Source organism: Panonychus citri, unplaced genomic scaffold (assembly GCF_014898815.1).
Source record: "Panonychus citri isolate SS breed McGregor unplaced genomic scaffold, ASM1489881v1 Contig00102, whole genome shotgun sequence".
NCBI classification, from domain to species: Eukaryota; Metazoa; Arthropoda; class Arachnida; order Trombidiformes; family Tetranychidae; genus Panonychus; species Panonychus citri.
The window spans coordinates 616,578-628,332 of NW_026515507.1; the positions used below are offsets into that span (position 1 = coordinate 616,578).

The 11,755-nt window shown below is 32.6% G+C and overlaps 4 protein-coding genes and 1 long non-coding RNA gene across 6 annotated transcripts; 3 read left to right on the plus strand and 2 right to left on the minus strand.

Moving 5' to 3' along the window:
* The first annotated feature begins 604 nt into the window (after positions 1–604).
* On the plus strand, positions 605–2,995 carry LOC128388749 (cytochrome P450 4V2-like). Its single transcript, XM_053348207.1, has 4 exons — positions 605–930; positions 1,054–1,172; positions 1,241–1,916; positions 1,987–2,995. The coding sequence occupies exons 1-4, from the start codon at positions 738–740 to the stop codon at positions 2,526–2,528; spliced, it is 1,530 nt and encodes a 509-aa protein (XP_053204182.1). The 5' UTR covers positions 605–737; the 3' UTR covers positions 2,529–2,995.
* A 98-nt stretch (positions 2,996–3,093) lies between these two features.
* LOC128388751 (cytochrome P450 4V2-like) lies at positions 3,094–5,357 on the plus strand. The gene is made up of 4 exons (XM_053348210.1): positions 3,094–3,435; positions 3,525–3,643; positions 3,702–4,371; positions 4,436–5,357. Exons 1-4 carry the CDS (start codon positions 3,243–3,245, stop codon positions 4,969–4,971), a joined length of 1,518 nt encoding a protein of 505 aa, XP_053204185.1. The 5' UTR covers positions 3,094–3,242; the 3' UTR covers positions 4,972–5,357.
* Positions 5,358–5,705: 348 nt separating this feature from the next.
* On the minus strand, positions 5,706–6,154 carry LOC128388753 (uncharacterized). Its single transcript, XR_008325332.1, has 3 exons — positions 6,114–6,154; positions 6,006–6,050; positions 5,706–5,944 (listed from the first exon to the last, which is right to left on the minus strand). It is a non-coding gene; the product is annotated as an uncharacterized LOC128388753 (long non-coding RNA).
* A 385-nt stretch (positions 6,155–6,539) lies between these two features.
* LOC128388750 (cytochrome P450 4V2-like) lies at positions 6,540–9,812 on the plus strand. 2 transcript variants are annotated; one of them, XM_053348208.1, is made up of 5 exons: positions 6,540–6,644; positions 7,140–7,535; positions 7,623–7,741; positions 7,800–8,469; positions 8,526–9,812. In XM_053348208.1, the coding sequence occupies exons 2-5, from the start codon at positions 7,343–7,345 to the stop codon at positions 9,062–9,064; spliced, it is 1,521 nt and encodes a 506-aa protein (XP_053204183.1). In that variant the 5' UTR covers positions 6,540–6,644; positions 7,140–7,342; the 3' UTR covers positions 9,065–9,812. The 2 variants fall into 2 exon arrangements, with proteins under 2 accessions (XP_053204183.1, XP_053204184.1); XM_053348209.1 differs by lacking the exon at positions 6,540–6,644 and having other exon boundaries at positions 7,197–7,535; positions 7,800–8,367.
* A 327-nt stretch (positions 9,813–10,139) lies between these two features.
* On the minus strand, positions 10,140–11,635 carry LOC128388752 (enoyl-CoA hydratase, mitochondrial-like). Its single transcript, XM_053348211.1, has 8 exons — positions 11,493–11,635; positions 11,330–11,425; positions 11,127–11,254; positions 10,904–11,063; positions 10,796–10,840; positions 10,615–10,734; positions 10,467–10,534; positions 10,140–10,380 (listed from the first exon to the last, which is right to left on the minus strand). Exons 2-8 carry the CDS (start codon positions 11,388–11,390, stop codon positions 10,315–10,317), a joined length of 648 nt encoding a protein of 215 aa, XP_053204186.1. The 5' UTR covers positions 11,391–11,425; positions 11,493–11,635; the 3' UTR covers positions 10,140–10,314.
* Positions 11,636–11,755: the final 120 nt, after the last annotated feature.

Consider the following 11,755-nt stretch of genomic DNA (forward strand, 5'->3'; position numbering starts at 1 on the left):
ACCGAACTTGATTACAATCTTTCTAATCATTTACTAATTGTGTTTACATTCACAATAATAGTATTTTATCGTTCGTCATCATTCAATCAATCAATTCATTGTTAATAATAATTATCACCGCTTGATTTGATTTCGACAATTAAATGACATTTGAATAAGCATTAGCTCAATTAATTTGTATGCACCCTACAGGCAGTAATTGTTATTTGATTGTGATGAAATGTTATCAAAATCAACTCAAGGTAAGTTCATTTTCTGATTATCATTTCTTAATGATTATAAGTAGCTATTTATTAACAATTTGATTAATTTTTACTTCCAACGAATTAAAATCAATTAGAATTACGATAATAGATACAGATTAATATTGACTAACAATTATCGTGAAAGGTTATTTACAATCGCGATTATAATGAATACATTAAATGTATATGATTATTATTAGAGTCTAGGAATTCTGAAACTATTTAATTACAAAGAGAAACCAGTTACAATTTATTTCTGAGAACTGAAATTGTGACAAAATAAAAGCTGATTTCAAGGTCATTATTTGATTTTATTATCATCGCCTCTTTCCCTTTAGATGTAATTATATTGAAGTTAATTAATAATTATCAGTTCAATCGAAGTGCTCAGATAGTTAAGATTAGTTTTTCTTATCTTAATAAGTTAATGTTGATCAACTTTGATGATAAATTGTCAATGAAAGTGTACAAAATACACGAAAAAGTATAATCATGTTTGACAATTATTTAAATTTCATCAATTTAATTGTGATTTTATTGAGTTTTTTTGTGGTGAAAAAACTTTTCGATTTCATCAGATATTTAAAGCCTTTTTTGAAACTTCCAAAGGATCCAGAGTGTTCATTCTTGTTCGGTGATCTACCTAAATTTAAATCTGCTTTTTGGAATACGAAATTGACCTCAGGTAAATGGAGATAATGAATGATGTAGTGATCTATTGGATAATTGCAATGAGTTAATCCATAGAAATTCAATAAAAGTCTAATTGAGTGATAACAATGAATTAATTGAAATTTCTCATCGACAGTTTATTTAACCAAGTATTTAATTGAAAATGCTGCTTATCATCAAATTAAATCCGGTGTTCATGTATTTTGGCTCGGGTGGTGGCCCTTTGTTTTCATTAATGATCACAAGTCTGTTGAGGTGAGTACACAAGAGCGATCAAGTTATTATTTGTTAATTGTGATACATTCTCTTACTTTTATTCTTAGGCGTTGATTAGTAAAAGTCACATAACTAAGCCCTATTTATATAGATTTATTGGACTAAAGGAAGGGTTGGTCACTTCGAAAGGTGAAAAGTGGAAAATGCGACGAAAAATGATTGAACCTTTTTTTGTTAGTAAACAACAGAAAAGATTTGCAGTAACTATGGACGAAGTGTTTGATTCGTTGATAAATAAGGACGATTTTTGTGAAGAGGGAAAATATTCAACTCTAGCGGATCAAATTCATCTATCAACATTCAATATCGTTTTTAAAGTAACCGCAGATTTACCGATAGATGTTGAAATAGAGGAAAAACTTCATGTTATAGAAGCCATCGAATTCATGGAAATGATAACAATAGAGAGAATGTGTAATCCTCTTTATTGGAGCGATCAAATTTTCTATTTAACAAAATTGGGTAAAAAGGTTATAAGAATGACCAGTAGAGCTTACAAATTCGTAGAAAATGCTATTATCAGAAATTTAGATGAAAACTCCAATGAAATCGATCAGTCTGATAAGTCGAGCGCGTTTTCATCATTCAATTTGGTGAATATGTTATCTAGTTCTAGCAGAGGTAAAATCGATTTAGAAGGAATCAGCGAAGAGTTGACTACAACGGCTGCAGCGGGACATGAGACCACGGCCACTGCTCTCAACTTGACACTATTCATCTTGGGTGAGTTGATCTATCGTAGTAGCTAAGTACACGTTTACATAATTTCGCATTTGTTTTATTCTTCTTACAGGAAATCGTCTGGAGATCCAAGAAAAGTTGTACCAAGAAATTTCATCGGTGTTTGATGACAATGAATCTGTGAATGATATTGAAAAGGTAAATAAGTGCGAGTATCTTGATAAGTGTATCAAAGAGTCAATGAGACTTTACCCGCCAATACCGAAGGTCGCAAGACAATTGGATGAGCCAATGGAGATTAATGGTTATTATCTACCGAAAGGATCTGCAATCGGATGTAACATGTTCAGTATCCATCGAGATCCTCGAATTTATCCCAACCCGACCGAATATGATCCAGAGCGTTTTGACCCTTCAAATTTACCAAACATTCCCAAAGGAGCTTATATACCTTTCGGAGTGATGCCAAGAAATTGTATCGGTTATCGATTTGCTTTAATCGAAATGAAAATTTTTCTTATTCATTTGATAAGAAGATATGAAATTTTCTCAGCCAAGAAACTCGAAGACGTTTCTTTTAAGATGGAATTCACTTTAAAACCTTCATGTCCATTGAAAATTATGCTCCGCAAACGTATCATTGATGGTGATTAATGCAACAAGAAATTTAAAATCATAGAGATCCAATAATCACCAGGTTATGTTAATAGTTTTGTAAACAAAGTTTATATTATTAATAAAATACAATCTTAATTGTTAGGATAAAAAAGTGAACAAATGAATCTAATTGTTATCTCATAATTTAAGTTCGGATAATTTAACAGTAATAGAGACGAGGGCCAAAAAGTTTATGAAATAAAATTTGCTCCGTTTCGTTAATCAATTTTTGATAAAAAATTCAAGTGCTTATAACTTCAATCTTTCAATCCACTATTTGCGAAACGGAAACGGAAAACAAGTTAGCTAAAAAGTAATAATTTCTCACAAATACTCTTGATTGTTGTGGTTTAATGCAAGTCACTAAATACAAATTGTTATTTATCGAAATAAACGATTCACGACATTATGTCAGAATCTTTTCATGTTGATCTTTCCATCGGAATATGTTATCATCAATCTAAAAGATAAACTGGTTTGATAAAAATCGACTGAACTGATAATTTAAAAAGAAAACATTTTCATGGTCAACCTGATTTCTGGTTATTCTCCTCTTTCTACCAATGTAATTAAACTTGAGCTTAGATCGATTATTATTTCAGTTGTACATTGAGGTTCTCGGGTAATAAGCTTTTGTTATTTTTCGCTTCGCTCAGTCAAATGAATTTTGTTCGTTGATGAAAAGTCATCACTTTAATAGCAAATATCGTCATGTTTTCCAGCGAAATAAATTTCATTCATTTGATTTTAATTGTATTGAATTTTTTTGTGGTGAAAAAAGTTTTCCAATTTTTCAAGTATTTCAATCATTTTCTTAAACTTCCAAAGGATCCAAACTGTTCATTTCTCTTTGGTGATTTACTTCAATTCTTACCTGGTTTTTGGAACTCAAAATTGACGCCAAGTAAGTTGAGCGTTTCACTTGATATGAGCTTCTAATCACAGCGGACCGGTAATTTTAGCTTTAAATAAATGATGATTTCCATTCAACAGTTGCTATAACTAATTTTATGATTTCGAATGCTTCAAATCACCAAATCAAATCGGGTTTACATGCATTTTGGATTGGATGGTGGCCTTTGGTTATGATTAATGACCACAGATCTATTGAGGTGAGTTGTACAGTTGGATTAATTTCTTGTTCGTAAATCTTTTTCTTTCTATTTTTAGGCTTTGATTAGTAAAAGTAACATAAGCAAGCCCAGTTTTTATAAATTTTCTGGACTTAAAGAGGGTTTGATAACTTCGAAAGGTGAAAAGTGGAAAATGAGACGAAAAATGATTGAACCTTTTTTCGTTAGTAAACAACAGAAAAGATTCGCACTGACCATTGACGAAGTATTTGATTCATTGGTAAACGAAGATGATTTTTGTAACCAGGGAAAATATTTAACTCTTTCTAACAAAGTTATGGCAGCAACAGGTGATATCATCATGAAAGTGACCACCGACCTGCCGTTAGGCTCAGAGAAAGAGGAAAAACTTCATACGACCAAGACTATCAAACTCATGGAATCGGCTTTGCTAACAAGATTATGTAATCCCCTCACGTGGAGTGATAATATTTTCCATGTTACAGAATTGGGTAAAAAGTGTACCAATATGACGAACAGGGTTTATAAATTTGTCGATTTTTGTGTTGACCAGAATTTGAAACATCAATCTACTGATATTGATCAGCCTTATTTTCTTAAATCACCTTGTAATTTCGTCAACATGCTAAGTAGCTCTAACAAAGGTATGATCGATTCCGAAGGGATCAGTGCAGAATTGCTCACCATGATTGCAGCGGGTTATGAGACCACGGCCACTGCTCTTGACTGGACATTGTTCATCTTAGGTAAGAATACTTTGTTGCCGAAAGCTTTTGAACTTATCTACACTGAGTTGTTTTACTTTTTCAGGAAATCGTCTGGAGATCCAAAAAAAGTTATATCAAGAAATTTCATCGATATTTGATGAAAAAGAATCTGTGAATGACACCGAAAAGGTTAATAATTGTGATTATCTGGATAAGTGTATCAAAGAGTCAATGAGACTTTACCCGCCAGTATCATTGATAGCAAGAGAATTAGATGAACCAATGGAGATTAACAGTTACTATTTGCCAAAAGGAACCACAGTCGGGGTCAACATTTTAAGCATTCACCGAGATCCAAGAATTTATCCCGATCCAACTGAATATGACCCAGAGCGTTTTGACCCATCAAATGCACAAAACATTCCCAAAGGAGCTTATATACCTTTTGGAGTAATGCCAAGAAATTGTATCGGTTTTCGTTTTGCGCTAATCGAAATGAAAATTTTTCTCATTCATTTGATAAGAAGATATGAAATTTTCTCAGCCAAGAAACTTGAAGACGTTTCTTTGACAATGAAGACCATTCTAAAGCCTTCATGCCCTTTGGAAATTATGCTTCGAAAACGAGTCTATGAATAGTGAAATGAGAACCACGTTGAGTCCATCATGTCCATTGAAGATTAGCCTTCGAAAGCGGATCGATTCATGGTAAATGGGTTCACGGTAATGATTAAGGAATAATCAGGATTCAATTAGCAGATTGTTTGGATCAATTTTTGATGTTTCTGTTTAACGAGTTTGGTTATCTGATATTAAGCTAAACTGTTATTTATCAACTAAAGGGTGTTGCAGTTAAACATGGTAAATTATCTTACCTTAAATTGTGATAAGGAGATGACGATTTAATTCAATTGTTTACATTTTTCTAGATCTTATATAACTTTATGCAACCAAACAGCAAGATAATTGTAATCGTTTACCAATGATGTTCAATTAATGAATAAAAAAATGGATTGGTTGGTCAATCAAATAGCCAGAGAAAAAATTTCATGAATGAACGAAAGATCCAACCATCTTTTGAGATATTTAATTGTTATCACAAATCGACAATTCTGCTAATTTGTTTAGTTTGAAGTAGTTTCTATCGTGAAAAGTTGATAAAAATGACTCGATCCAAAGAAATAATTAAAGTCTTTGCCCTTAATTAACAACATGAAGCAACAATATGAAGCTGAAGATTGATTGATCCCTAAGAAAAACTTACAGTTCTGACGAGAAATTCAGTAATTGCCAAAGAGTAGAGAGAGGTACTCTTTTACTCTTTGGTAATTGCACAAGAGGCTATTATCTATAATTATCTTAATTGTCCTGACTTTAAACAAAAAAATGGAAAGTTAAATGTAACTCAATGATATTATTCATAAATAATATTACCTTCATTGTAAATATCATTTAATTTAACGTAAAAACAAGTATTGATAAACAAGCGATCTTACGAATACAAAATCTTTTGCCATCATAGCAACTAACTTAGAATGTGAACTGATCTTTTCTCCGAGTTTGATTGCTTCGTCAACAACTTTGTCCGCTGGGAAGATGCGACTAACCAAACCTGAGAGAAAAATAAAGATTGATAAGATCAACAAAGTTCTGGATACAATTAGTTTAATTACCCCAATGTTTAGCTTCTTGTGCAGTAATTGGTGTTCTTGTCAAAACTGAAGATGAAATTGTATTAGAAATTAATTCAATTCTTTTGGTATCCTCTGTCTATATCTTACCCATTTCCATTGCTCTTGACTTTCCAATGGCTGGTAACCTTGAGTACCAGCTCCAGGAATTACTCCGATTGCGATCTCAGGTTGACCAAATTTAGCTTTATCACCACAATAGATGATATCACACATCATGGCTAATTCACAACCACCACCAAGCTAAATTATTAAATTATAAATCATTAGTACTATATTGTTTTCTTCCTCTATAAATTAGCATACTGCGTATCCGTTGACCATAGCAATCAATGGTTTCTTAAATTTAGCCAAACTATTTTTGAAATTTGAGTTTGAGGAAACTTGAGGTTTTCTTTTTCTCAATTGAAAGTTTGGTTGAAGAATCAGGAAACACTATAAATAGTTATTTATGTTACTTATCTAAATGATTCACGACATAATTATGTCAGTGTCTTATCATTCATATCATAATCTCGTGCTCGAATATGCTCGAATATCATGTTGATCTTTCCATCAAAATGAATCTAAAAGATAAACTGGTTTGATTAAAGTGGATCGAACTGATTATATTAATATCGGGTGACCGAAAATGAGTGAGCATCTCAAGAATGGTAGGTCCTAGAATAAAATTTCAAACGTCATTGAAAGCGCCATCGATCAAATATAAATGATGAATTTTTTCAGAATTTTCGAAGTTCAAGTGCAACTGTGGTTCTTATTTAAAGGCCAAAATCGCGATTTTCTCTATGAGAAATTTATAATGGGAAAGTTAAAGAGCAATTTTCGTTGATTTCGGCCATGTTGGATCTCAATAACCTTACTTCAGATAATGATGAGCTTAGGTATATAAGATAATAGGTCAAAAAGAATAACTTTTGACCAAAAATTTTGAGTCCAAAGTTAACGGTTCGCTTTGTCAGGCCACTCGATTTCTCGAGAACCGTGCGTCCTAGAAAAAAAAGTCGAACATTTTTGGACTCAGCGTCAAATTTACTCTCTTAAAATGTATAGAAACGTGGGTCCAAAACTTAAGGTTCGTGAGATGCTCACTCATTTTCGGTCACCCGATATTAGAAGAAGAAAACATTTTCATGGTCAACCTGATTTCTGGTTATTATCCTCTTTCTACCAATGTAATTAAACTTGAGCTTAGATCGATTAATATTTCAGTTGTATTGAGGTTCTCGGGTAATAAGCTTTTGTTATTTTTCGCTTCGCTCAGTCAAATGAATTTTGTTCGTTGATGAAAAGTCATCACTTTAATAGCAAACATCGTCATGTTTTCCAGCGAAATAAATTTCATTCATTTGATTTTAATTGTATTGAATTTTTTTGTGGTGAAAAAAGTTTTCCAATTTTTCAAGTATTTCAATCATTTTCTTAAACTTCCTAAGGATCCAAACTGTTCATTTCTCTTTGGTGATTTACTTCCATTCTTACCTGGTTTTTGGAACCCAAAATGGACGCCAAGTAAGTTGAGCGTTTCACTTGATATGAGCTTCTAATCACAGCGGACCGTTAATTTGAGTTTTATAAATGATGATTTCCATTCAACAGTTGCTTTAACTAATTTTATGATTTCGAATGCTTCAAATCACCAAATCAAATCGGGTTTACATGCATGCTGGTTTGGATGGTGGCCTATGGTTGCGATTAATGACCACAGATCTATTGAGGTAAGTTAAACAATTGGATTAATTTCTGGTTCGTAAATCTTTTTCTTTCTATTTTTAGGCTTTGATTAGTAAAAGTAACATAAGTAAGCCCAGTTTTTATGCATTTACTGGACTGAAAGAGGGTTTGATAACTTCGAGAGGTGAAAAGTGGAAAATGAGACGAAAAATGATTGAACCTTTTTTCGTTAGTAAACAACAGAAAAGATTCGCACTGACCATTGACGAAGTATTTGATTCATTGGTAAACGAAGATGATTTTTGTAACCAGGGAAAATATTTAACTCTTTCTAAAAAAGTTGTGGCAGCAACAAGTGATATGATCATGAAAGTGACCACCGACCTGCCGTTAGGCTCAGAAAAAGAGGAAAAACTTCATGTGACCGAGACTATCAAACTCATGGAAATGACTCTGCTAACAAGATTATGTAATCCACTCATATGGAGTGATAATATTTTCAATGCTACAGAATTGGGTAAAAAATGTACCAATATGACGAACCGAGTGTACAAATTTGTCGATTTGTGTGTTGATCAGAATTTGAAACATCAATCTACTGATATTGATCAGCCTCATTCTACAAAATCACATTATAATTTTGTCAACATGCTGCGTAGCTCAAACAAAGGTATGATCGATGCCGAAGGCATCAGTGCAGAATTGCTCACCATGATTGCAGCGGGTTATGAGACCACGGCCATTGTTCTTGACTGGACATTGTTCATCTTAGGTAAAATTATTTGTTGTCGAAAGCTTTTAATTTATTCTCTTTTTTTTCTTTTCCAGGAAATCGTCTCGAGATCCAAGAAAAGTTATATCAAGAAATTTCATCGGTGTTTGATGACAATGATTCTGTCAATGATATTGAAAAGGTAAATAAGTGCGAGTATCTGGATAAGTGTATCAAAGAGTCAATGAGACTTTATCCACCAGTACCAGTGATTGCAAGAGAATTAGATGAACCAATGGAGATTAACAGTTACTATTTGCCAAAAGGAACCACTATCGCAGTCAACATTTTCAGCATTCAACGAGATCCTCGAATTTATCCCAACCCGACCGAATATGATCCAGAGCGTTTTGATCCATCAAATTTACCAAACATTCCCAAAGGAGCTTATATACCTTTTGGAGTAACGCCAAGAAATTGTATCGGCTTTCGTTTTGCGTTAATCGAAATGAAAATTTTTCTTATACATTTGATAAGAAAATATGAAATTTTCTCAGCCAGGAAACTCGAAGATGTCGCTTTGCTAATGAAGCTTATGCTAAATCCTTCATGTCCATTGGAGATTAAGCTTCAAAAGCGGATCGATTCGTGGTAAATGGGTTCAAGGAGATGATTAAGGAATAATCAGGATTCAATTAGCCATGTAGATTTGTTTTTGATGTTTCTGTTTGGTTATTTGAGAAACTAAATTGTCATTGATCAACTTATTCTATCAAACAGCAAGATAATTGTAATCATCTATCTATTAGGCGTTACTTTAAGTCTTTAGCCTAATATTGTTTTAGATGAGCTAGAGACTTCTAATTCGAGTTGATAATACCTTGGACTATTACTCGGCTGCATCTTTGAGAAAAATTTGGTACTTTAACTTTAGGTCAATTTTTCGGCTGGTCTTTAAAAAGCCGCCTAATTCGGCTCATAACTGCTCAATTGAGGCAAATTTTATTCTCGAATGATTTTTTTCTGATTCAATAGCGCTCAATAGTTGCTAGGGAACTTATCTAGACGAGAGAGAAAATTCGATTCGTTTACAGCTATTTTTGAGGTCATTTATAAAAAAACGAGCTTCGAAAACTCGATCATTTCTCTTGTTCATCGTTTGCCGTTTTGACTTTGAATTAGTGTCGCAAAAAGGTCTCAAGTTCTATAGCGCTCAAATTTACAGGACTGTCTTCTTCTAATTAGTTGAAAATTATTTTTTCACTGTTTTTTTCTAGCTATCGCTTTTCTAACTATCTTAGGCTAAAGACTTAAAGTAACCCCTAATACGATGTTCACTAAATGAATAAAGAAATGGATCTATTGGTCATTTAAATGGCCAGAGAAAAAATTTTATACATGAACGGGAGTTCTAACATTCAACCATCTTTTGAGATATTTAATTGTAATCAGAAATCGAAATCTCTACTAATTTGTCCAGTTCGAAAAAGTTTCTACCGTGAAAAGTTGATAAAAATGACTCGATCCAACGAAATAATTAAGATCTGTTGTCTTTAATTAACAATATGAATCAGCGAATGAGCTGTAGATTGATATCTACGAAAAACTTTCACTTCTGACAAGAAATTCAGTAATTGTAAAAGGCTGGAAAAGCATCTTAATTGTCCTGATTTTTAAACAAAGAAATGGAGAGTTAAATATAATTAAATGATATTCTTCATAGCATTACCTTCATTGTAAATTAAATATTTAATTTAACGTAGAAACAAGTATCGATAACAAACAAATGATCTTACGAATACAAAATTTTCGCTGTGTTAATCTTTTTTGTCTACTAATTGTAAAACATTTCATTAGTTTAGAGGAACATTCAGTTAACCAACTTTTGATTAGGAAGAAATTGATTTATTCATCTTTGAATGATGGTGGACGCTTCTCAACAAAGGCTTTCATACCTTCCATTTTGTCGTGCTGTTAAAAGATAGAATAGAAATGATTAGATATCGAAATGATTTAGATTAAGATATTGTTTTGATGAAGAGATGAGATTAACTTACTGTTCCAAAGGCAGCATGGAAAAATCTTAATTCTGATTTAAGTCCTTGAGATAAGGTAGTATCATAAGCTGTGAAAAGGTATAATCAGAAAGATTAGATTAGATTGATGGAAATTGATTGTTACAAATAAACCTCTCGATTAACTTACAATAATTAACAGATTCTTTTGCCATCATAGCAACTAATTTAGAATGTGAACTGATCTTTTCTCCGAGTTTGATTGCTTCGTCAACAACTTTGTCCGCTGGGAAGATGCGACTAACCAAACCTGATCGAAAAATAAAGATTGATAAGATCACCAAAGTTCTAGATACAATTAGTCTAATTACCCCAATGTTCAGCTTCTTGCGCAGTAATTGGTGTTCCTGTCAAAACTAAAGATAAAATTTTGTTAGAAATTAATTCAATTCTTTTGGTATCCTCTGTCTATATCTTACCCATTTCCATTGCTCTTGACTTTCCAATGGCTGCTGGTAACCTTTGAGTACCACCAGCTCCAGGAATTACTCCGATTGCGATCTCAGGTTGACCAAATTTAGCTTTATCACCACAATAGATGATATCACACATCATGGCTAATTCACAACCACCACCAAGCTAAATTATTAAATTATAAATTATTAGTATAATATTGTTTTCTTCCTCTATTAATTAGCATACCGCGTATCCGTTGACCGCAGCAATCAATGGTTTCTTAAATTTAGCCACGCTATCCCAATGAGACAAGAAGTTGGTTGCAAATGCTTGAGCAAATTTAACATCAGCCATTTCCTTTATATCAGCACCGGCTAAAAGAATCAAATTTAATAGTAACAATTTAGAATAAGAGTTTCCAATGAAGAAAACTAATCAACTTTACTTACCAGCGAAAGCTTTCTCAGATCCTGTTATAACAACAGCACCGATATCTTTATCTTTTTCCATGTCTTTCAGAGCTACAGTCAATTCACTTATTAAAGCTAAAAAAAGATTAAAATCCGAAATGGTCAATACTTTTGATGGAATAATTTGAACAATTCAACTAACCATCACAAAGGGCATTAAGTGCTTTTGGACGATTCAACTGAATGAAGCCAACATTTTTTTTCTCTCCACGTTTATCGACCAAAATATTTTGATAATCTAATACCAAAATCAAAGAGTAAATCAACAATTAGAAACATCACCCAAAATTTCAATTATATTTCACAAATGAGAAAAAAAATCAAAAGGAAAACCAGAAAATAATCAACGAACATAATGAAAACAAATCAAAAAATCAAACCAAAATCAGAGACAGAAAACGAATC

Excerpts from the sequence above, each read along its gene's own strand:
- LOC128388751 (XM_053348210.1), top strand. The coding sequence starts at position 3,243 with ATGTTTTCCAGCGAAATAAATTTCATTCATTTGATTTTAATTGTATTG. Across the intron at positions 3,436-3,524 it reads GAACTCAAAATTGACGCCAA|TTGCTATAACTAATTTTATG; the intron begins GTAAGTTGAGCG and ends TCCATTCAACAG. Across the intron at positions 3,644-3,701 it reads ATGACCACAGATCTATTGAG|GCTTTGATTAGTAAAAGTAA; the intron begins GTGAGTTGTACA and ends TTCTATTTTTAG.
- LOC128388749 (XM_053348207.1), top strand. The coding sequence starts at position 738 with ATGTTTGACAATTATTTAAATTTCATCAATTTAATTGTGATTTTATTG. Across the intron at positions 931-1,053 it reads GAATACGAAATTGACCTCAG|TTTATTTAACCAAGTATTTA; the intron begins GTAAATGGAGAT and ends TCTCATCGACAG. Across the intron at positions 1,917-1,986 it reads CTTGACACTATTCATCTTGG|GAAATCGTCTGGAGATCCAA; the intron begins GTGAGTTGATCT and ends TTCTTCTTACAG.
- LOC128388750 (XM_053348208.1), top strand. The coding sequence starts at position 7,343 with ATGTTTTCCAGCGAAATAAATTTCATTCATTTGATTTTAATTGTATTG. Across the intron at positions 7,742-7,799 it reads ATGACCACAGATCTATTGAG|GCTTTGATTAGTAAAAGTAA; the intron begins GTAAGTTAAACA and ends TTCTATTTTTAG. Across the intron at positions 8,470-8,525 it reads CTGGACATTGTTCATCTTAG|GAAATCGTCTCGAGATCCAA; the intron begins GTAAAATTATTT and ends TTTCTTTTCCAG.
- LOC128388752 (XM_053348211.1), bottom strand. The coding sequence starts at position 11,390 with ATGGAAAAAGATAAAGATATCGGTGCTGTTGTTATAACAGGATCTGAG. Across the intron at positions 11,255-11,329 it reads ATCTGAGAAAGCTTTCGCTG|CCGGTGCTGATATAAAGGAA; the intron begins GTAAGTAAAGTT and ends TGATTCTTTTAG. Across the intron at positions 10,381-10,466 it reads TCCATGCTGCCTTTGGAACA|CACGACAAAATGGAAGGTAT; the intron begins GTAAGTTAATCT and ends ATCTTTTAACAG.